The sequence below is a fragment of the Leptonotus elevatus genome, chromosome 17 (genome assembly GCF_054856555.1).
Source record: "Leptonotus elevatus isolate MCC_2025b chromosome 17, RoL_Lele_1.0, whole genome shotgun sequence".
NCBI lineage: Eukaryota > Metazoa > Chordata > Actinopteri > Syngnathiformes > Syngnathidae > Leptonotus > Leptonotus elevatus.
Window position 1 is genome coordinate 18,527,830 of NC_141255.1, and position 21,572 is coordinate 18,549,401.

Here is a 21,572-nt window from a genome sequence, read left to right on the forward strand (position 1 = left end):
TTCCATTGAACCTATTTATAATGTGAATTGTAAATGATGATAGCAAGATAAAAGGCAAACACAGTATGCCTCAACAAACCAAAAATCACAGTTCACTGAACACAAAACAGAGAATATTGTATAAGATGAAATAAACTTCAGTGTCTTTTCTGTTTGGTGTGTCCCATCCATTCTGGACAACAATAAGGCTACAGTTAAAAAATAAACAGTGGAAAAAAGGGGATAACTGTGAAAGGCATTTTACTGCCGCCCTGTGTCAAATGTAGTCACTACAGAAAATATAGTAAAGCTTTTTAATGATTTTACATCACTCTCACTTGAGTGGTCAATAACTACTGAGATTAAATAATGTCATTTCCTTTTTTCACTTTTCCATTTTCCATTATTTGGAGTCCTACATGGGACACACAAGTTCAAATCTGCTTCAGGTTAGCACCTCCAGCTGTCGCGGAAAGAGCATTGGTGGTGAAAATCTGCTTGTTCTGGCCCTTTTAACGGCTCTCCTGAAGATGGAATCCTGATTGTAGCGCTTGCCAAAGCGAAGGCCAAACGGGTTGACGTTGAATTTGTTCCTGCGGTCATTGCACAGGAGCTGCTGCTCATGCTGTTGCTGGGTGTCGTTTTCTCGAAAGGAGAAACACAGGTTGGGATCTTCCAAAAAGTCTCCCACCGTGCTTCTTCTGGAATGGGCTGGATCTAATGGAATAGCAGCAGGATCGGGCTCAGAAATGTAAAAAGTTCTTATGAATGATAACACATTCATTGGATTCAATTCATTTGTGTGAATTATTGAAATGTAACTAACACAGTATGACAATTTGGGAATATTTGGCTGTACCAAATGAATAAAAATGAGTTCGCCAACAAGATATATGCTTATAAAATTGAGGCTGTGTACACATCTTACCCATTGGCTGCGATTCCTTCTCTGGTAGAAATCTTGGCAGAGAAGCTCCTCGGCACCCTGCGTCGTCACCAACAATCAGCCCACACATCATAACCACAACTGCAAACTTCATCTTGGGAGAAGAAGACCCGATCGATCTTCCTCCCTTGTGTCCAAAAAGCTTCAAAGTATGATCTCCCTCATCCATTGCCGCTTGTTTTATATCCCACTCGAATGGGTGACCTTGTGCCCTGCTAGCTCACAGCCAATCACATTCATCCGCGTTTCACAGGTCATAAATTGCCGAGCAGAAATGCATTATTCGTTTTTCTCGGAAATGTTGAGAGCCCCGTTTGGAGTTTGGTTCATCCTTTTCAACAAGTGAAAGGAACGGTCATGCAAAAGCGCTATCATGTCATCGCCGGGTTTGGTTTCAACATTGACGTATGTCAAGAAACCTGATTTGAAATTCAATTTATTGGACCACATAACAGGCAAGAAAAATTTGATCATGGTTAGGTTTATTCACAGGACAGTGTGACAACTACACAGCTAATTGCTAAGAACTATTATTTAAGAACTATTATTTATTTTCTTTGGAGACCCAACTGTTGGTGTAAAAATACATTTTCCAAAATACTTCCACTTTGACAGAACCTTCCGGCTTTACTTACTTACTTACTTTACAGTGCCTTCCTAAAGGTGCAGCCAACTGACTCTCCAGAAGTTCCCTGAAGATTTCTGAATGGTTCATATTAACTCAGGAGGGAATATTTTCGCACATCTTACTTTTCATTTTTTAAATTGTAAAATATCATGAATTTTGTTCACTTCACAATTGTGTTTCACTTGGTTTTGATTCTTCACAACAAAATCTAATTTTAGATCTTCATGTTTTAAACCTGAAATGTGGCTAAAGGTCAAAAAGTTCAAGAGGGGCTAATACTTTTGCAAGGTACCATAAAGAGGGAGGCTGGTCATTCCTCTGTGTAATATTTCACAATCAGCTTCATATATGACGTCACTAAAGCGAATGTTGCTGTCACGTGGTGTGTGTCTGTTTGTGTGTATACATGTGGGCTAAAGGTTGTCGGCCGAAGCAGGGTGGAAGTTCTTTACCCCCATCAGACTATATCTATCTTGTCCTGCTATCGCCTGACGGTCCAACACTGAGTCCTGGACCAGCAGTTGCAGTCCTATTTAGTTTGCTGTAATTTGATGCAAAACTGTGCTTTGTTTATTTTTTTCAAATTGAAGATGCCACTGTCACGATCTTTGTCGATGACATCTTTAAGTGGCGTACTGCCAGCTTGGGAGGAGGATGAGTTACCTGTGGAAGACCTGCTGCTCTTCGAGGTAGCATGGGAAGTCACCAATAAAGGTTAGATGTTGAATTTTTGTTTCAGTCTTCTAAAATATTCCATACGTTTTAATAAGGGGACGACATTTGCCTATAATGATGTTATTATATTCAGAGATTTGTGTTTCCTCAGATGGGTTATTGAAAAATAAATGCATAATTCAACTCAAATGTTTTCTGGGTTTCTCAAATGTTTTGTGACGGTGCTACAGACAGAGTAAATATTGAAAGCCAGCGAAAGTGGAGAGTCCAAAGCCTTTGAAAAGTTACACATTAAGCTAGATAAATGCTACTCACCAATCCTATAGCTGGACTTAAATTTTCACTATAATGTATACATTTCCAATAACGTGTAATGATGAGCATATCACTTGCAAATTTTCAGAAAAAAAACTAAATCTAATTTTAAATCCTTTCATAATTGTGTTATAAAACGGTAATGCACAAATAAGGTTACATTTGGTCAGAAACAGCACTTTTGTATTATTAATATTAATATTATTACAAATTTTCAGTCTCAGTTTGTTATGCATGAGTTTTTATTTTCTCTCTTTATTTCTTTTACCCCAACTGGTCACGTTGTCTAGTTCAGAGGCCATTCAGGTGTTTCATGCTCATCATGACCTCATTTCAACATCATTGTGGACTCAGTGGGCAGATCAGTATTTTCTTTGCCAAGTCAGACACAGGAGGAGAACCCCCCCCCCCCCCCACTTCCACATGTTTGAACTGTTACACAATGCAAGACCACCAAAGATACATGACAGTTTAACAATAGCAGTGCATAAAACATACAATATATTTATTAATAGTTTGTGTATAATGTAATAATCAGTTTTGGTTTGGTTGGTTCAGTCGGAGGAATCTACACCGTGATCCAAACCAAGGCCAAGATCACTGTGGACGAATGGGGGGAGAACTACTTCATGTTGGGGCCGTACTTTGAACATAACTTTAAGACACAGGTGGAAGCCTGTGAGCCACCTTTTCCTCCAATCAGGAAGGCCATGGATGCTCTGATCCAAAATGGCTGTCAGGTGAGAGACATTATGTGGACAGACGTGAATGTGCTCCAATTTTTTTTGCATAATATTTCCTTCTTCAGCCACTGATACATTTAACCACTAGATGGCAATTGTACACCATTATTGTACCCTTATTGTAGGTATACAGCAGTCTGGTATGGCCAGATGTGAGGACTATGAGATTTACTTAAAAATACAGTATATAAAGTAGTATTTATCTGATTTAAGTCATCAACCAAGACTTATTGGTTGGATATTACTATAAAAGATGAAACGGAAATGGGTTGTGTTAGTTCAACTTTCAGATACAAGTATGGTGCTTAAAGTATGAGACCACAACTTAATGTGAAGTTTATGCCACAACTGCCCTAAATTAAGAGCATTGGTCATAACCAACACCATTCTACGTTTCTGTCAAGATTAATATATCAACACTTTCATGTCGAAGCTCTGAAATGATAACTTTAATACTTCAAACGATTTTTGGTTGTCCTTCGTTACAGGCTTATTTTGGCCGCTGGCTAATTGAGGGCAGTCCCTATGTGATTCTTTTTGATATTGGTTCTGCTGCTTGGAACCTGGACCGCTGGAAGGGAGACCTGTGGGAGACCTGCAACATTGGCCTGCCATACCAAGACCGTGAAGCAAACGACGCTCTCATCCTAGGCTCCTTGATTGCCTGGTTCTTCAAAGAGGTCATTATTTTCTCACGAAATTATTCAATAATTTTTTCAGTAACCGAAAAAAACCCAAAACTTAAATGTAGGAACACAACAAATAAACATCTTTAAATAAATATATTACCAGTTCTGTAAAAAGTATTTTGGCCACTGTGAAATCATGAAGGAACTGCAACTAATCACATTTGATTGGAACACTGAGTTCATTATATTAAGCCTGATTAACTCCAGGCATGTTCAATCACAAAAACATTGAAATAGAACCTGCATGACGAAATCAAATTAGCCAAAACACCTCAAGTAATAAGGTGAAACAAAATCCAAATAAATTCACGAACAGATGAGAACTAAAACAATTGGCCATTCCTAAAGCTTTTAGGGCCCCAGCAAACCACAATGAGAGCCATTATCCACAAGGGAAGAAAACATGGAATAGTGGTGAACAGCGGGCCTACAAAATTACCCCAAGAGTACATCATCGACTCATCTAGGAGGTCACAAAGGAAAAACATTCAGTTCATACAGTAAAACTGGAGGCCTCAGTTAAGATCACTTTTCATGGCTCAACAATAAGGTAGAGACGGGGCCAAAATGACATCCGTGGCAGAGTTCCAGGATGAAAACCACTGCTGACCAAAAAGAACATGGTTCAAAAACAACAGCTTGGAGTATTTGGTCTTCTTGGGAGTCTCTTAGAGGTGTACTGGGGGGCTTTCTTCTTTGGGAAGCCACTATTCCATTGGTGGATTCAGTGCTTATGTTCTTTGGTGGGAAACTGCAGGAATATGGGGCCCAGATCAAAATCCATCATCGGTTACGGTCATTCAGTCTTTACACATTTGGAGCTGGGTTTGGAAAATACTAATGGCAGAGGTTAGTCAGTGTCCCCTCTTCCCTGGTTTTGTTCATTGTCTTCATGGAATGAAGCATCTTTGCTATTAACTGGTGCTGTGGTACAGATAATTTCATCTAGCTATGGCACCGGGTTGACTGGGATCTCTAGCTAGAGAGGGGAGTTGCCTCATGTAGAGGCGTTAAGGGTCTGGTTAAAAGTCGGGGAAGAATGGAGCGAGGCAATGAGATTGGTGGGGCGCTTTTATCAGTCTGTTATGATCAGAAGAGAGTCAAGATAAAAGGCAATGCTTTAGTTTTAGGTTCCCGCTCTCAATTTTGGTAGTGAAGGAAAGAACGTAGTGAAAAAGTGGTGAAAAATGAGTCTTCCACAGAATATGTGGGTTTTTCCTCAGAACAGTGTGAGTCATCCTGAGGTAGCTTCCAGTACATGCTGAGAGGAGCTAGCATCTGCAAGTTTGCAACAAATGGCTCCTGGTCATCTCAACTTCCAGATCTTGAATATGGCACAGGGGACGACTGCGGCCCTGCTAAAAGTTTCCCCTTTTATGCTTTTTAATCACTGGCTTCCTTTCCAGTCTGTTCACAAATTGTCGGATGTCAGAAAGACATTTTGCATTTGGTCAACTGAAGTGATTCCACCCAGTGTCGAAAAGTAATTATGCACTTTTGTTTCCAGTTAACAGACCATCTTGGAGACAAGCCCAATGTCATCGTTCATTTTCATGAGTGGCAGGCAGGTCCAGGGCTCATTCTCTGTCGCTCTCGGAAGGTTCCCATGGCAACCATTTTCACTACTCACGCGACTTTGCTGGGACGATACCTCTGCGCAGGGAATGTTGACTTCTACAACAACTTAGATAAGGTAACGATTCAAAAAGAAGAGAACTTTTCCAATGTTATTCACATTATTGTTAACATAAACACGTCTGTAAATGCAGTTCCATAATTAATAGAATATAGTCAATAGTAGTGTTCTGAAAACAACTAACCACAGATGGTGCACAAGCACACGAGTATTATTAAAGATGTTGAAATGTGGGTAAAGAGTGGGATTTTGTAATTAGCCCACTGTAAAGGTCAACATGGAGCTAAAGGCCACTCACCGGCTCAGTGGATGATTGACAACAAACTTACTCTGTTCGAGCTGAACACTAAATCCATATTTTGTTCATCAGTATTAATTTTTTGACCATTGCATCATAGTTGTGTTTTTATTCCTCCATGCAACATTGCAGTCCACAGTTTTGAGTTTTAACACGTTTTGCATGTTGTTACTGTGTTTACATCGATGTCAACTTTTAGATACTGTAACCTGCCACTTTACACAGAAAATGGAAGTGCCCATTGATGGTCCTCATCACACTAGTCCTCTTTCCCTCATTTCTATAGATGCTCCCACAAAAGGTGTGGTGGCATCACTAAAAATCCGAAAAGCCAAAGAAATAGGACTAATCCCTTCGATGTTCAGTGAACTTAAGTCTGGTGAGATTTCCTAAAGACAACATGCATGATGATGGTTTTAAGCCATCTTTCCAAAAATGATGCACTTTGTAGGTTCCACTGAAAGGGATTCCTAAACAGAAAATCAGTGTAATGAGGTCATTTTTTAATAACTAAAAAAGGTTAAGTATTTTCCTTGAAGAAAAATAGGGAGATTGCTTGTCTAAGACCTTGTATTGTACACTTGTATGACCTAATGTGTTTAACGCTCACCTTTTGTGTGTGTGTGTGTGTGTGTGCGTACGTGCATGGGGAGAGAATTGTCGAAAAAATATTCACACAAATAAATTTGTGATTTTTACATGCGTTTTTCAGATCTACAAATGTTTCCGCGATTTTCACGTCTTTTTTAATTTTGTGTGTGCATTTCCATGAGTTTTGGTTGCGAGTTGCCGAAAGTGCGTTTGTGGATCGTTGCGTACGCACATTAAAAAAAAACAATGAAATTACAAAATTCACAAACATTTTGGCATTAAACACGTATCAAAATTTATTTTTGAGACAAACATCACGCTGTTTCGAGATATTCACAAACACACAAGATCTCAGATATTCACGTGTCTAAGGCCTGTTCCTCTGCCGTCCACGGGGAAGCAGTGTTACTGTCTCCTTTGAACGGGAACAAACCGTTTCTATTTCTTGTTTAAAATTGGACATTGAAAAACTGAAATCAAGTCTTTATTTGACCTTCCTTTAGTGTTTATTTTGCTCAAGTCGGGAAACAAAATGCGACCTTACTTTGTTTAATTTGAGCTTGTTTTGCTTTCACTTGAAATACACTCTTCTTCTGCTGTTAAATTGTCTTCTTCTACGTCAATAAAGCAGCAACGGCCCACTGATCTGTATATAACTGTAGCTTGTGGCATGGTGGTTACTATTTATTAACTCTTTGACCGCCAAGCATTTTCAGAAAAGAGAACATGTGGGTGCCAGCTGATTTAAGCATTTTGACTGATCTTTCAAGGTCCACAGAAAATTATGTGTTTGGACTATGGAAACACAGATACTACCATCTTTCATCGGGAAAAAAAAGTTTGTTTCTACCTTATTCCGTTTTTCAGTAATCAACAATAGAAAATAGGTTAGTTTCACCCAAATGCTCTGTTTTGGACCAAAATACGGAGAAATCAAGCTTTTAGTGAAACAATATTATTTCATGCACTCCAGTGAATTTGACACCTTTTTTTTTCCATGAATGATGCCACAAACACCTAAACAGTGCTTTACTTCTGTAAAACCAACAATGAAAAAGTGTTTTTTGATTGCAAAATACGTTTATTTACATTCAACAGTATAACAATTTGACAAAACAATTTGGCAAACTATTTACAAATGTGTGCAACTGTGGTACTATTTACAATTGTGTGGATGTACACAGTTTTTCTTTTTGTGTGGTATATTGTGTAAAACTCCCCTGCGTGCAAGGGGACACAGCAGGATTTGCACCACAGATTAGTTTCACTGCGATTGCCCCTTCGCGTGCAGACCCTACACATTCTTGCTGGCCTTTTTTTCCGGGGAGCAGCAGGTATATACTGCATTGTGTGTTTGGCCATGTTGTCATCAAGTCTACTCTCAGGATCATGATACGGTGACCTGGTGTTACGTCTGGCTTCCTCGTGTCCTTCAGTTCCTATACCGGGTGGTAAGAGATGTTCTGATCCATCTTATCCACTCCATTCATGGTGGCATCGTAGTCCAGAACCAGTGTATTCTCCGTGATCAGACTGTACCCACTCCTCCGATGAATATGCATTGGACTCGGGGTACTCTTCATCGTCCGATTGAACGTCCGCCTGTGCAGAAGTGCTCGGTTGTGCACCACGTTTTTCGGCGTTAGCATTGCTAGCCGGTGAGGCTTTACGACGTGATGGAAGCCGCCGCGTCAACGCTTCCAACTTCGGCGTCAACCTCGGAGTCACCATCATCATCATCAATGTGCTCTTTAGCATTGGTCGATGCTTTTCGTCGTGAGCTGCTTGCAACCGGTCGCCATTTTCGCTTCCTCAGCCATTCTCCCCTCAACAATCTAGCTCCGCCTCACATCTTCTACTGACTCCTACCCGATCTTGTCCAAAGAGAGTCATCGCTGCCATCTAGGGGCCATAAATAGTCATTATACTAACTCGATCTGCTTGATACTTTCAGCACAGCTGGCCAAGGCTTTCCTCCACCCGTTTCCAACCCCCCCCCCCCCCCCCCAAAACATAGTTAACGTCTTTTAACGTTTTTGGCGGCACTCATTTGGATTTTACTAAACGTTATTAAACGTTTTTGGCGGTCAAAGAGTTAACAAGTAGACGGCACGGTATGTGTTGCTTTGAAGACCCCCTCTTTCTTTTATCGCCCAGTTCATTAGACCCCAATATTAGATTTGGCAGATGCATCTTTTGTTGAATTACAGTTATAATTCTATAATTAAAGAAATATACAAGTATCCTCCTGTAAACATAATTAATTATGTAATTTATACATGTATTTAAGGCAAGTTGTATAATGTCTCAAGTCCTTTTGTTTATGTTTAACACATTTAAAACATTATAAAACATGCCGTTCTTGGGAGGAGTAACGGCAGCTTCGCGGCTTCAAAAGTCTTGGTCTATCTGCAATCCAGTAATAAATAGCGGCCAAAGAGCAACGAGCCGTCTCCCGTTTCTCGTTTCAAAAAGGAAATTGATAAACAGAAATCGAGCCGTTATCTGATCTTCTATTATGTGTTAATCTTACAAAATTCGGGAAACAAAAAGCGACTTTAATTTGTTTCCCTCGAGTTTGTTTTAGTTTAACTCGAAAGACACTATTCTTCTTTGGCCACTGCTGCTTAAGTGGCATAGAAGAAGAAAATTTAACAGCAGAAGAAGAGTGAGTGTCTTTCGAGTGAAAGCAAAACAAGCTCAAGAGAAACAAACTAAGGTCGCATTTTGTTTCCCGACTTGTGCAAAATAAACACTAATGGAAGGTCAAATAAAGACTTGATTTCTGTTTTTCAATGTCCAATTCTAAACGAGGAACACAAACGGGGGAGGAACAGGCCTTGGACAAGTGAATATCTGAGAGCTTGTGTGTGACAAATCTCTCCCCATATGTGTGTGTGTGTGTGCGTGCGTGTACTACAAACTGAACTGTAGTTCAACATTGACAAGGAGGCTGGTGAACGTCAAATCTACCATCGCTACTGCTTGGAGAGAGCAGCCGTCCACTGCTCTCATGTCTTCACGACAGTCTCACAGATCACTGCTGTGGAAGCCAATCATATGCTGCACAGGAAGCCAGGTAGACATTTAGCTCAGTTTTGAAAGCCATTGTCTAAGAAAGAATAATTCAGGCTTGCTATTGTTCCTCCTTAAAATGTGTTAATGCAGATGTGGTGACTCCGAATGGACTGAATGTAAAAAAGTTCTCAGCCATGCATGAGTTTCAGAACCTGCATTCTATCAACAAGGCTCTCATTCAGGAGTTTGTAAGAGGACATTTCTATGGGTAAGTGACTCCTATTGATAAAATCAAAAAAAAAAACTGAAGTACTGAAGTACTGAAGATCTGAGATGAGTTGAGACATCTCAATGAACAGTATAGCCATCTATCTGTCTTAAACTGCGCCCATGTGGCCTAGACGGGCACGCCAGAAAGAGCAGGACGATGGCCATTCAACTGATGCAGTGACAAAAACAGTTGAATTATTTTTAATTGTATTTGATTGAATTGTCACAAAATGAATTGATTGCTGAACAAGTCCATTCATTTTAACAGACATCTGGACTTCAACCTCGATAAAACACTATTCTTCTTCATTGCCGGTCGCTATGAGTTCTCCAACAAGGGAGCGGATCTTTTCCTTGAGTCCCTATCCAGGCTGAACTACCTCCTTCGAGTGAGTCCTCAATCCAGGAGCAAATTTTGTGTTTTGACCAGTCTGCTATTAGCGTAAAGCATTCTTTTTGTGCACAGGTGCACCGAAATGATGTGACAGTGGTCGTTTTCTTTATAATGCCAGCTAAAACCAACAACTTCAATGTGGAATCCCTGAAGGGGCAAGCTATACGCAAACAGCTGTGGTATGTCATGCTTTTGTTAAATTTCATGACAGCAATAAGTCAGTTGTCATGCATAGTGGATGGAGATGAGTTTAATTACAGTATACAGAATAGTACGGCTCAACACACCATTAATCTTGTTTGTTAATATTTTCAATTGACATTACAAGGGTGATGCAATACTTACATATTGACTGGGCATCATCAATCATTTGCAATTTGTTTTAAAACTTCATTACTCTGAAAAGGGGAATGACCATTTTTGGACATTGTCAGTTCACTGACCTTTAATAGCAGACCGAAACCTAATGCACCATGTCTCTGTAGAACATTTGGTTAGCATGTTTGGCTATTAACTGAAAGTTTGGTGGTTCAAGCCCACCCAGGGACGTCTCTGCCTTCTGGTGGCAGTACTTAATTTGTTGTGTTCATGGCCACCCGGCACAAAACGAGCTGTGCCAAACTGCTTCCATTTGTAAAAACACCAAATCCCAGTAGCCTACTGGTATTGCTCGCCCTCATGCAAATCTAGACTGCACCAAGCACCAGACTTTCACTAGGCTTGAAAATAGAGTGCATAGTATCATAGTTAAAATAATGACAATATTTTTGTAAATTACATACTCTTTCTGTTTCAATTTTTTTTTTTATGAAAAGTTACAAAAGTTCAAATGGAAACAAAAATAGAATTCTATTCTACAAACAGTTTTTCTTGTAACATTAAAACTTAATTCTTAAAAAAGTAGGACTTCATTCTAATATCATAAACTTGATATTGAAAGTAATATTACTTTTATTTCAGAGTGACCTGAATACTGCTTTATCAGAGGACACAATGTAATAGACATAACAGAGTGGTTATACAAAAAGCCACAAGCAGACAAAATGGTGACTTTTATAGTCTAACTCCTTGTACATGTGGTTTTGTATTCCATAGGGATACTGCCCACACTGTGAAAGAGAAGTTTGGGAAACGGCTGTATGATGCGCTGTTAATGTAAGTAAAGCTTTTGTGTCAAATGTCCCTTTAATTTCTAATATGGGTCTAAATAACTGGTTTTGTAATCAGAGGCAAGATCCCTGATATGGACTCCATTCTAGACCGAGATGACTTCACTATGATGAAGAGAGCCATCTACGCCACTCAGGTACTGTTCAGTTTTTTGTGCCATCGTTTTTTGTGTTTCTAAGTTTATCGGTGCATTTGTTTGTTTGTTTGTTTTTGCTGCACCTCATCTTCACTGCTGTCTTGCTACAGCATATGTGAGTATAAGCAACCAACTGTGTAACAACAGGCAGCATTTTATCATATTGATCCATATTGAACTGAATACAATTGTTCCACTTCTAAATGTGCCATGTTTGAATTATATTGTATCCCATGTATGGAGATATGTATCGAATCGTCTTTTATTGGAGAGATGCACACCCTATTAGCATATAGCATGCAACCTATATATATATATATATATATATATATATATATATATAGGCTATGTCCAAAATTTGCTCAATTTCATATATATTCACACATTTATGCTATTGGTCTGTCCCCAAATTGATATATTATTTATTTATACAATCTTTTGCTCAACGTAAAGTAAGTTATAATGGAATGTTATGGTTTAAACTTGTTGAGCTGTTTTTCTCTCTTTGGTTTCCTGACAGTTTGGTTTCCTGACAAGTTACTGTTTTGGTGATGTGAGGATTTTGCTTTTGTCTATTGTGGCATGTTCCTAAATTAAATTACACTATTATAGGTCCATGCATTTTGTTGTCATGTTGGATGTTGGCATGCTAACTTCTATGATTAGAATTGGGGCGGGAGGTCAAATTTCTCTCTCTTTCCTATCTATAGCCATCTGAACTTCCTAACCTGAGTGAGGTGGAGATCTCTAAAATAATGGAGTTCTATTTTTCTGAATGGATAAGGCATTTCCCAAGTAGTGATCAATGAAAGTGATGGCACCCACTGCTACTGAATTACTGAAAGGGGCTCAATCCTTGCGTGTGGTAAACCATGAATGAAAGTGCAATAACTAAGCTGACACTTAATTACATTCTCCTATCCCAGACTGTGGTTTAATAGACTGGTTGTGTCAGTGTGATGTATGTTATAAAAGACAGTTAAAATCCAAATGACTATTAAAAGGTCTTTCTCAATTAAATGAATTTATGTTAATGTCAATATTTCTGCGGTTCGAAATTGAGTGCAAATGGGACTGACTACAAATGTCTGCTGGGAAGATGGACTGAATGTCATCATCCGTACCTCAAGAATGCATTGTTAGGATTTGTAGCTTTTCCTCTTGTGCCCCCCCCCCCTCCCCCATTTTTTTCACACCCACTCTTTGCAATAACCCCCTTGTTTATTTCACAAACTTTTACAATTACAGTACTGTCAGGAATGTGTCATGCTGCAGTCCAGGCAGGTATTACAGTTTTAAAGGCAAAGTCAACCTAGCAAAAATGTTCTTGATATGTTTTATTAGTCTAAATACGATACTTTGGTTAATATTGTGTTAGTGAAATATGAGTTCAGCAGCAAAATCCAACAGTTTTTGTCAGTATCAGAAGGCAGCCATTTTGCCACTTGCTGTCGAGTGAAATGACATCAATGTTGCTCAGGTACCAACCAATCACAGCTCATCTTCAGAAAACAGGTGAGCTGTGATTGGTTGTTGCCTGAGCCCTGAGTGACAAAATGGCCACCACCTGGGACGGATAAAATAGGCTGGATTTTGCTTCATATTCATAACTCATAATTCCACAAAGGTAATATTAATCAGAATGTCATGTTTAGAATAGTGAGGTCACAAATAAAATATCGTCGCTGTCCTGTGCCAATTTTTTGTTTTTTACATTTTTACGTTCATGGAATGAAACTGAATGCAGACATCCCCAAAATGTGAAAAAAAAAATTAATATTTTATTTTTAAATGGACATAGGTGTTTTTCATAGGACAGTGATGATATTCATCCATCCATTTTCTTAACCGCTTGTCCTCACAAGGGTCGCGGGGGGCGCTGGAGCCTATCCCAGCTGGCTTTGGGCAGTAGGCGGGGTACACCCTGAACTGGTTGCCAGCCAATCGCAGAGCGATGATATTATTGTCAAGAAATGTTTAAGGATGACCTCCCCTTCAAATATCAGCTATTTCAGCTACACTTGTACAGTATTGTATTGTCTTAACATGTACTGGAAAGGTATTTATATTAAGACAAAAATGGGTTAGGGTGCAGGGTTAGGGTTTTAGGGCAAACTTTGGAGTGGAAGTGATCTGTTAAATGAGTGTTTTATTTCTTCAAATGACACAAGTGAACCGAAAATTCAAGATTATCCATTGTGTTAAAATATATCAATTAAGCTGTCTTCTTCTATTCTATTCTGCAGTTTATGTAACTGTAGCACTAAAACCAATAGACCATTTAAATTATTAACATTTAAGAAACAGGTTTTTTTGTGCCATGTAAAGGAAATACTGTATACCGGAATAGGCTGTTATATGTGATAAGATAATAACAATAAACTTGGTGAAACAGCATGTGGCCCATTACCCCAAGTCAGTGGTCCTCAAACTTCTTATGGCAGTTACCACCTAAAAAAAAAACCATGGTGCTCCAAGTACTATACTATCATAATGATGAGCAAGAGTAAAATTGTGTTTATTAGCGTATAGGGCTGGGCAATAAATTGAATTAATTCGATACATCGTCATTTTGGAAATCGAATCGTGGGAAAATTTGCTAAATCGTGAAATAGAATTTTGTCTTCTGGATTATTTAAAGCTGTTGTTTTTATGTTCTGATACATCCAAATGTTTTTCTGAGTTATAATTTTGCTCAAGTGGCAGAATGCTGGATGAGTGGTTTACAAGACTTGTTTACAACAGCTACCAACTACTTAATGGTGGCATTTAAGCGCAAACTATGAATGTTAAGTTTATGTTAAAACTGATTTAGAATCAGTATACTTTATTGTTGTCTGAACATTTTGCACAGGAATTATTTTTCAATAAATTAAACCTTTAAATAAATTAAATCAATTGTTGGGTTTAATAGATTAAAATCGATTAAAACCGTAATCGTCCTGAATGACTGAAAAATAATAATAATAATTGGAGATTTTCTTTTTTGTCCATATCTCACAGCCCTACCCCCACCATACCATAGCAAGGACCCTAATGATTCAGAACACTAGGACAAATAAGCAGGTCTTTTATGTGCTGACAAAAATGATGCTATTAATAATGAACAATGTTAATAATAATTGACAGGAAGCCAAGTGAAGAGCCATTAAATCCCAACTAATCACAAGGAAATGATTGGAAACTAACTAGAGCGTCACCAGTTTTATGGTGCATTTCGCTGGGTGATCTCAGTGTGTACAGATCAATACTTGTCAAAATCGCTCTTTGAAACAGAACTATTCGCAGACCATAATCTCATTGTGTCACACAATAGCATTTAAAAGATGCTCCAACTCTTGGATGGTACTGAAAAAGCTACAGTGAAACCTACAAAGCTGCAGATAAATCATTTAGTAAAGCTGGTTGATTTCCAAGTGACTTTTTTAAACATTGTTTTATAATCTTTTTTTTTTTTTGGTAGGGTAATAAGGAAAAACATTGTGCAATTTCTGTGATTTTTTCCCCCATAAGAAATGGAGGATTGGAATGTACACTCTATTTACAGAGACACAGTCTTCCTCCAGTGACAACCCACAACATGCTTGATGACTCATCCGATCCCATCCTAGCCAACATTCGACGGATTGGTCTCTTCAATTCCAGGAATGACCGGGTTAAGGTACTAGCAAGCTTATCAATTGCGTTCCCTATGCAAATTTAACTTGCTAATTTGTTGAGCTCGCTCGCGTCTTGTGTAAGATTTCGGCCAATTTACAACCTTGCTTGTTCTATGTTTTTAAACCACTGCTGACGCGTTTCACATGTTATTGATTTTCACCTTCCCAGGTAATTTTCCATCCTGAATTCCTATCCTCGACGAGTCCTCTGCTGCCTCTGGACTATGAGGACTTTGTCCGTGGCTGTAACCTTGGAGTATTCCCCTCCTACTATGAGCCTTGGGGATACACACCAGGTACGGATTACTACAGTCCAGTTTTAGTTGGTTTTATATGGTCATATTCATACCATATAACTTTATTGATATATTTGACTATTCGAAAGGCTTGCTTTTCACTTTACACATGGAGAAATAAATGGGAATCATTGTATACGTATTTCACGAGTCTTTCGAGTTTCTTCTGCTTCTTCAGGTGAATGCACTGTAATGGGCATCCCCAGTGTGACGACTAATCTTTCTGGTTTTGGGTGCTTCATGGAGGAACATGTATCAGACCCTGCTGCCTATGGTGTGTACGTACACACATGCAAACCTAAATAGCGTAATTGACAATTATCTAGAAAAAATGGACAAACTTGTCCTCACTTTCTTCTCAGGTATTTACATCGTGGACCGGCGGTTTCGTTCTGCCGATGAGTCCTGCAACCAGCTGACTCAGTTCATGTTCAATTTCTGCCAACAGTCACGGCGTCAGCGCATCATCCAGCGCAACAGAGCAGAGAGATTGTCTGACCTGTTGGACTGGAGATACCTAGGACGGGTTGGTTAATACAAAACAATAAGCTTTACTATACAATTCAACCGCCGATTGGCAATCTAATCGGAGGAATTTCTTTCAGCCAGCAAAATAATGAGGATAAGCCAAATGAATAGATGTATAAGGCCTCGCTTCGAAAGCCATTACATTATTCGTATGTTTTGAATTTCTTGATGATCAAATCATTGACTTCTCATTTACAGTTCTATATTCATGCACGCCTTCTGGCGCTCAGCAGAGCTTTCCCTGACAAGTTTAAAGTGGACCTCATGGCGCCTCTGAAGGTCAGATCCAAAGATTCAAATGAATATGGTATTGGAAAAATAAAACCAGACAGTTAACCATACATTTTCAAAGAATAGCCAGCACAACGTTATGGTGCTTCACATTAGTTGGAGCTTTATATATTTTGTTTTCAAAGAATAAAAAAAAACATAAAATCAAGCTGTATTGGGAATAATCCAGAGAAAATAATGTCTACCTTCTATTCAAGATTTTTTTTTTTTTGAGAGGCTCTCATGAGTGCCGTGCAGGTGGTTGTATCTGACACACATTTGCCAGGCCTTAATTGGCAGCTTAGCATTTAGGTGATTGACAAGCCATCACTTTGAAGTGCATTGACACTGATTATTACATTGCGTCACAGACTTCCTTTTGCTCACATTTTGGGGATATATTTTGTTCATCCTTATATTTGGCTATGATACGACGGCGTATTAGGGCCACGTATATATATATATATATACATACATATATACATACATATATATATAAATACATATATACATACATATATATATAAATATATATATACATACATATATATATATATATATAAATTAAAAAATAAATTAGAGGGCGGGGGCAATATTCTGAGAGACTTTACAATATTCTGCCACATTATAAACTCGCAAATGTACGTTTTTTTTTGCGAGAAAAAAACTTACGAGAAATACACGTAGTGTACTACTCGACTGTTTGTGCCAATACTTTTCGGTCGGGTTTCCAAATAAGGAGATAGTAATTGCTTTAGCATAGATTAACCATATCATGTTAAGCATTCGCTCTTGAACCGTTGTGTACGGCCACTGGCCAGCGACAAAGACGCCTCGCTTTGTGAAGGTCCACACCCGGACAATCAAGCATTTAAATAAATTTGTTAAAATGTATATTTACTTGTACATTTATGTTTCTATAATTATGATTTACACATTCATACATTTTGGTATTTTTTTGTACAAGTATCTAAGTTGATGTGTCGAATGTGCTGCTCTCCGTCATTCACTTGCATTTACCTATGGTATGCTAGCATCTGATTGGATAGTGTTAGTCAGCTGATAGGGGATCTGGAAGTGTTGTCGCTCTAGCTGCGGTGAATGACGAGTAAAGTTTAAATTTAAGAATGAATCCAACTCTATCCTGCCTTTTCATTTTATAAACAGTGTCCTATTAACCACCAACGAATCTTCACATGATTAGACTATAGCTACGCTACGTGTATTTCTTGTAAGTTTCTGAGTTTTTTTCTCACAAATCTGCCACTTTATAAAGTGGCAATTCGTAAATTTGAGTTTAATAAAGTGGCAAATTTACAAGTTTTTTTCTCGGAATATTGCCTCCGCACTCTAAAAAAATATAATATAAATATACGTGGCCCTAATACGCTGTCGTACTATGTAGTGACAATTTAAAAATGTTTTACTAATTTTTTTGAACAATGATAGAGCCCTCTCTTACTGCATATTTGCAAATCTTGAAACTCATATTCTATTGGGTTGAGGCTTCAAATTGTATTCGTTTTTGTTTTATATACTTGAAGGCATCTTGTAGCTTTTAAGTTACGCAGTATTCATCTTCTCTCTCCACAGACGGAGGGTTTCAGCTATCCCCGGCCTTACTCAGTACCCCCCTCTCCGTCAGTGTCTGTCCACTCCACACCCCACCACAGCGATGTGGAGGATGACGACGAAGAACCCTACGATGAAGACGAGGAGGCCAAAAAGGACCGACTGAACATAAAGGCTCCCTTTGTCTTGGGTGCTGCGCCAAAATGTAAGAAGCAACCAGGAGAATCTGGAAACTGACATTGAACTCATTTCCGGGATTCCTAAACGGGTAAGACCAGACTTCCATCTTCTATTGTAGATGAAAGTTACTCAGACCTACCTTCATTCTATGTAACTCAATAAGGTCAAACTGTATATCACTTGGAGTGTTTTTACTGTTTTAACAAAATTTGACAGATCTAACGCTTTTGTCTATATGACCTTTTTTTGTTTGTCAAGAAATACTAAAAGATGCTTTTCCAAAATGTTATGGTTTAAGATACAGTACTGTATATCCTCTGTCATTCTAATCTTCTACAATCAATATAAACATTTACAGAGGTTAGAGTCAAGGGGTCGACAGTAGGGTAGTAGATCTTACATTAATAAAACATAGCTATGACAGATAAATATGAGATCAAGTCAAGTTAAGTCTGCTTTTAATTTGATCTACTGATTTTGGTGTGTCAAGGGCAGGTGCAATTCAGCTGACTTAATATGTTCAGTATGTGTGTGTAAATAATGTTACAAATTTACATGTGCTGTAAAATTAGATCTTAAAAAATGCTGCAATATTACAGGAATAAAGTCATAAGCTTACAGCAGTAAAATGGTCATATTACCAGTCACAGAAAAGTCATAATATTTCATTCATCCATCCATTTACTGCACAGTACCGCTTATCCTCACTAAGGTTGCGGGTGAGCTGAAGCCGATCCCAGCGGGCACCCAGAAGAGCCAATTGCAGGACACATTCCATTCACACTCACAATTTGAATGCTACAATTAGCATGACATGCCTGTTTTTGGAGTGTGGGAGGAAGCCGGACTACCCGGCAAATACGAAAACAATTATAAGGTTCAATGCATCTTCAGATAATCTTCCACAAATCGTGCAATCAATTTAAATTCACTTTATTAAAACATGACATTTGAAATATACAGTTTTCAGACAATGTACAAAACATCTGTTCTTCTCCCTCGTAGAGAAATGAAAGACGCCATCCGTCCAACGAGGAAATGGGCCACTTTCACAAGTATTCTCTCTTCCACACTGGCATCTCTTGAAAGTACACCTCATCTGGGTTTTCATCAACTACGGAAATAACAAAAAGGCATCGGGATACACAATCACATTTCAGGTGGAGCAGTGCATCAATTCATGTATGGTAAATAAAATATTTCACTCGATTGCTAGTGCTATTCTTACCTCCATCCCTGGCCTGCTGCAAAAAATTTAGCAAAATAGTTGCAGCCTGGTCCACACTGAGCTTCTCTGTGTTCTGACTGCGGGTCTCTGTAGGGAAACAAATAGCAGAAGGAACTATTTATTATGGATAATTTTTTCCCGACTGACCACATCACTATCTACAGGAATTACAAGCATTCATGAAAAATAATGTTTAATATCGCTCATTTTTCTATTGTATTTCATTTTTTGTTCTTTTATCTAACCATGATTATGGCTACTTGTACCCTATGGACAATCCTAAATGCCCCCATATATATATATTTTTTTTACCAATTCATTGAATGACCTATAGTAACCAAAATATAAATTTATAGACATTACTGAATAACTGACTAAATAATATACTATACAGTGTGTTCACATGAGGGCTAGCGGGTAATGACAAAAAATATTTGACAAATCCCTTTCACTTTATGTGAGGTCGTACCTAAGTGTAAAGTGTCATACACGTCTCCCTCTTTTCGGTCGTCTGAGATGAATCTGCGACCTTCTTCTGAGAAATTGCAGAGAATCAAAATGCACCACATGAAACTTGCTAGAGAAAACCTGTAAATGAGCTAAAATGTGAATTGCGCTTCAGTACGTACGAGTGCCTTTAAGATACAGCATAGCCTGCGGTGTCCAGTTTCTCCTTTGGAAAGAGCCCTTAAAGAAAGAAAGAATACTATATACATATACAACATAGGAAAAATAAAATGCCAAAAAATATATATATTTGTCATTGTATGTATTCCTGGTTTACGAAAAAAGACTTACCTTGGGTGCACTCCAGGTTTGCGTGACAAATGCAACCAGTAAGAGAGTGAGAATATAAATTAAAGTGATGGTCTTCAAACCCTGTGTGGGATAGAGAGGAGGAATCAGTGTACTCAAGTACCCTCAAGTTGAAGCTTGATAATGTCATTAGATTAGATTATTTCTGGAGTGTTGCAGGGCATAACACTTTCTGTCTAAGACAATAGTCCAAATATTAAAACTAGTTCACCCCACTGAAAACTCCAACCACAATACCAAGAAATGCATTGCTGCGGATGTCGGTCAAAATGTAACATTATTTTGACAAACGATGTCCGAAATCATGCGTAATTTGAGTGAATCTTACACTACTTACTTTCATGATGAAGGATTTCTCTCACAGCTTTGGTGTCCAGAAGCCAAGCAGAGAAGGGTGAAAAGGTCCTGAATTACTTGTGCTGCTCTTTCTCCTCGCATTTATATCCTCAAGACGGGAAAGCCTCCCAGTGCCCCCCCTCTTCTTCCTGCCAGTAGCAATAGGTCACGCCAATTTGATGAACGGGTGGGCGGGCGTACGCGGGAGTGTGAATGAATGGAGGCCAGCGATCAATTCAACATGCTCATTGACTGGATGTGGTACACAGCAAATATTTCTGAATCAAAAATGCTGCCGTAAACAGTTGTAGCTCCGCCAACAGTGCATTTTTTCAGAATGATGAGATTGTCGGGGGGACTCAGGAAGGAGGGCCAATGGAAAATGTGGTAGCTGATGTTGCCACTGTCAGTAGCATCGGCAGCAATATTTCCCCATTGTAGACTATTGATGTTTGACCCTTGTGCACGGAGGCAAACAAGGGAGAGATGGATTTTATGGACCAAAATACCACCTTTCCAATAATAAATGGGATTAGCCTGCAGATTTTAAGTTTTTCAGTGTTATATCTACTACATTTTGTTCTCTAATAGCATTCTGTTGAGCATATTTTTCCCAAAGGTTGAAGTTTTAGAAACATTTTCTCATTTAGTAGCCAGTGGTTATGTGCCAAGTTGTTAGTCGATGACAGAGAAGAGCAAGATTGAAGTCTCCAATGACCAGTATTGTACTGGGACATACGAGAATACAGAATACTGGACAATGGCATAGAGTAGATAACACTTGACTATATTCTGCAAAACGTAGTAACTAAAAGGATAACCCTCCCAGCCCCCAGTTGGCTGAAGACAGACACTCTAATAACCTCCATTATGTACAGCAACTTTACCAATTACGGCTTTAAGTGAGGGATTGCACAATTCCAAGTGAGGCTCATCAGCTTGCCAATCAGTTATACAGGAAAAAGTTATTTTTTGTCTGTGCTGAGTGGCCTAGCCAGTCTGTAGACATCAACCCCATAGAAAATTTGTTATCCTGCCGAACGCCCCACAACATCACTTCTCCAGATCAGAGATCTACATGTAGCAATGAGGCAAAATATCAGCAAATGTGAGTGTAAATCTGCTCTAGACCAACACTCAAACTTCCACCTATGTCATTGCCAAAGGTTCAATTATAAAGTAGTGACTAGAAAAAACTA

At 38.7% G+C, this 21,572-nt stretch overlaps 3 protein-coding genes across 4 annotated transcripts; 1 reads left to right on the forward strand and 2 right to left on the reverse strand.

Moving 5' to 3' along the window:
* Positions 1-11,983, reverse strand: kiss2 (kisspeptin 2). The gene is made up of 2 exons (XM_086058171.1): positions 908-11,983; positions 1-696 (listed from the first exon to the last, which is right to left on the reverse strand). The coding sequence occupies exons 1-2, from the start codon at positions 1,092-1,094 to the stop codon at positions 425-427; spliced, it is 459 nt and encodes a 152-aa protein (XP_085914297.1). The 5' UTR covers positions 1,095-11,983; the 3' UTR covers positions 1-424.
* Positions 1,979-19,202, forward strand: gys2 (glycogen synthase 2). The gene is made up of 17 exons (XM_086058168.1): positions 1,979-2,267; positions 3,102-3,283; positions 3,775-3,966; positions 5,483-5,668; positions 9,435-9,579; positions 9,669-9,786; positions 10,057-10,177; positions 10,255-10,361; positions 11,278-11,337; positions 11,410-11,488; positions 15,036-15,149; positions 15,317-15,443; positions 15,622-15,717; positions 15,806-15,969; positions 16,170-16,250; positions 17,835-18,081; positions 18,999-19,202. The coding sequence occupies exons 1-16, from the start codon at positions 2,105-2,107 to the stop codon at positions 18,048-18,050; spliced, it is 2,151 nt and encodes a 716-aa protein (XP_085914294.1). The 5' UTR covers positions 1,979-2,104; the 3' UTR covers positions 18,051-18,081; positions 18,999-19,202.
* On the reverse strand, positions 18,910-21,461 carry spx (spexin hormone). 2 transcript variants are annotated; one of them, XM_086058173.1, is made up of 6 exons: positions 20,375-21,461; positions 20,020-20,100; positions 19,851-19,908; positions 19,691-19,753; positions 19,222-19,308; positions 18,910-19,107 (listed from the first exon to the last, which is right to left on the reverse strand). In XM_086058173.1, the coding sequence occupies exons 1-6, from the start codon at positions 20,378-20,380 to the stop codon at positions 19,043-19,045; spliced, it is 360 nt and encodes a 119-aa protein (XP_085914299.1). In that variant the 5' UTR covers positions 20,381-21,461; the 3' UTR covers positions 18,910-19,042. The 2 variants fall into 2 exon arrangements, with proteins under 2 accessions (XP_085914299.1, XP_085914298.1); XM_086058172.1 differs by having other exon boundaries at positions 19,691-19,756.
* Between the last annotated feature and the right edge of the window lie 111 nt (positions 21,462-21,572).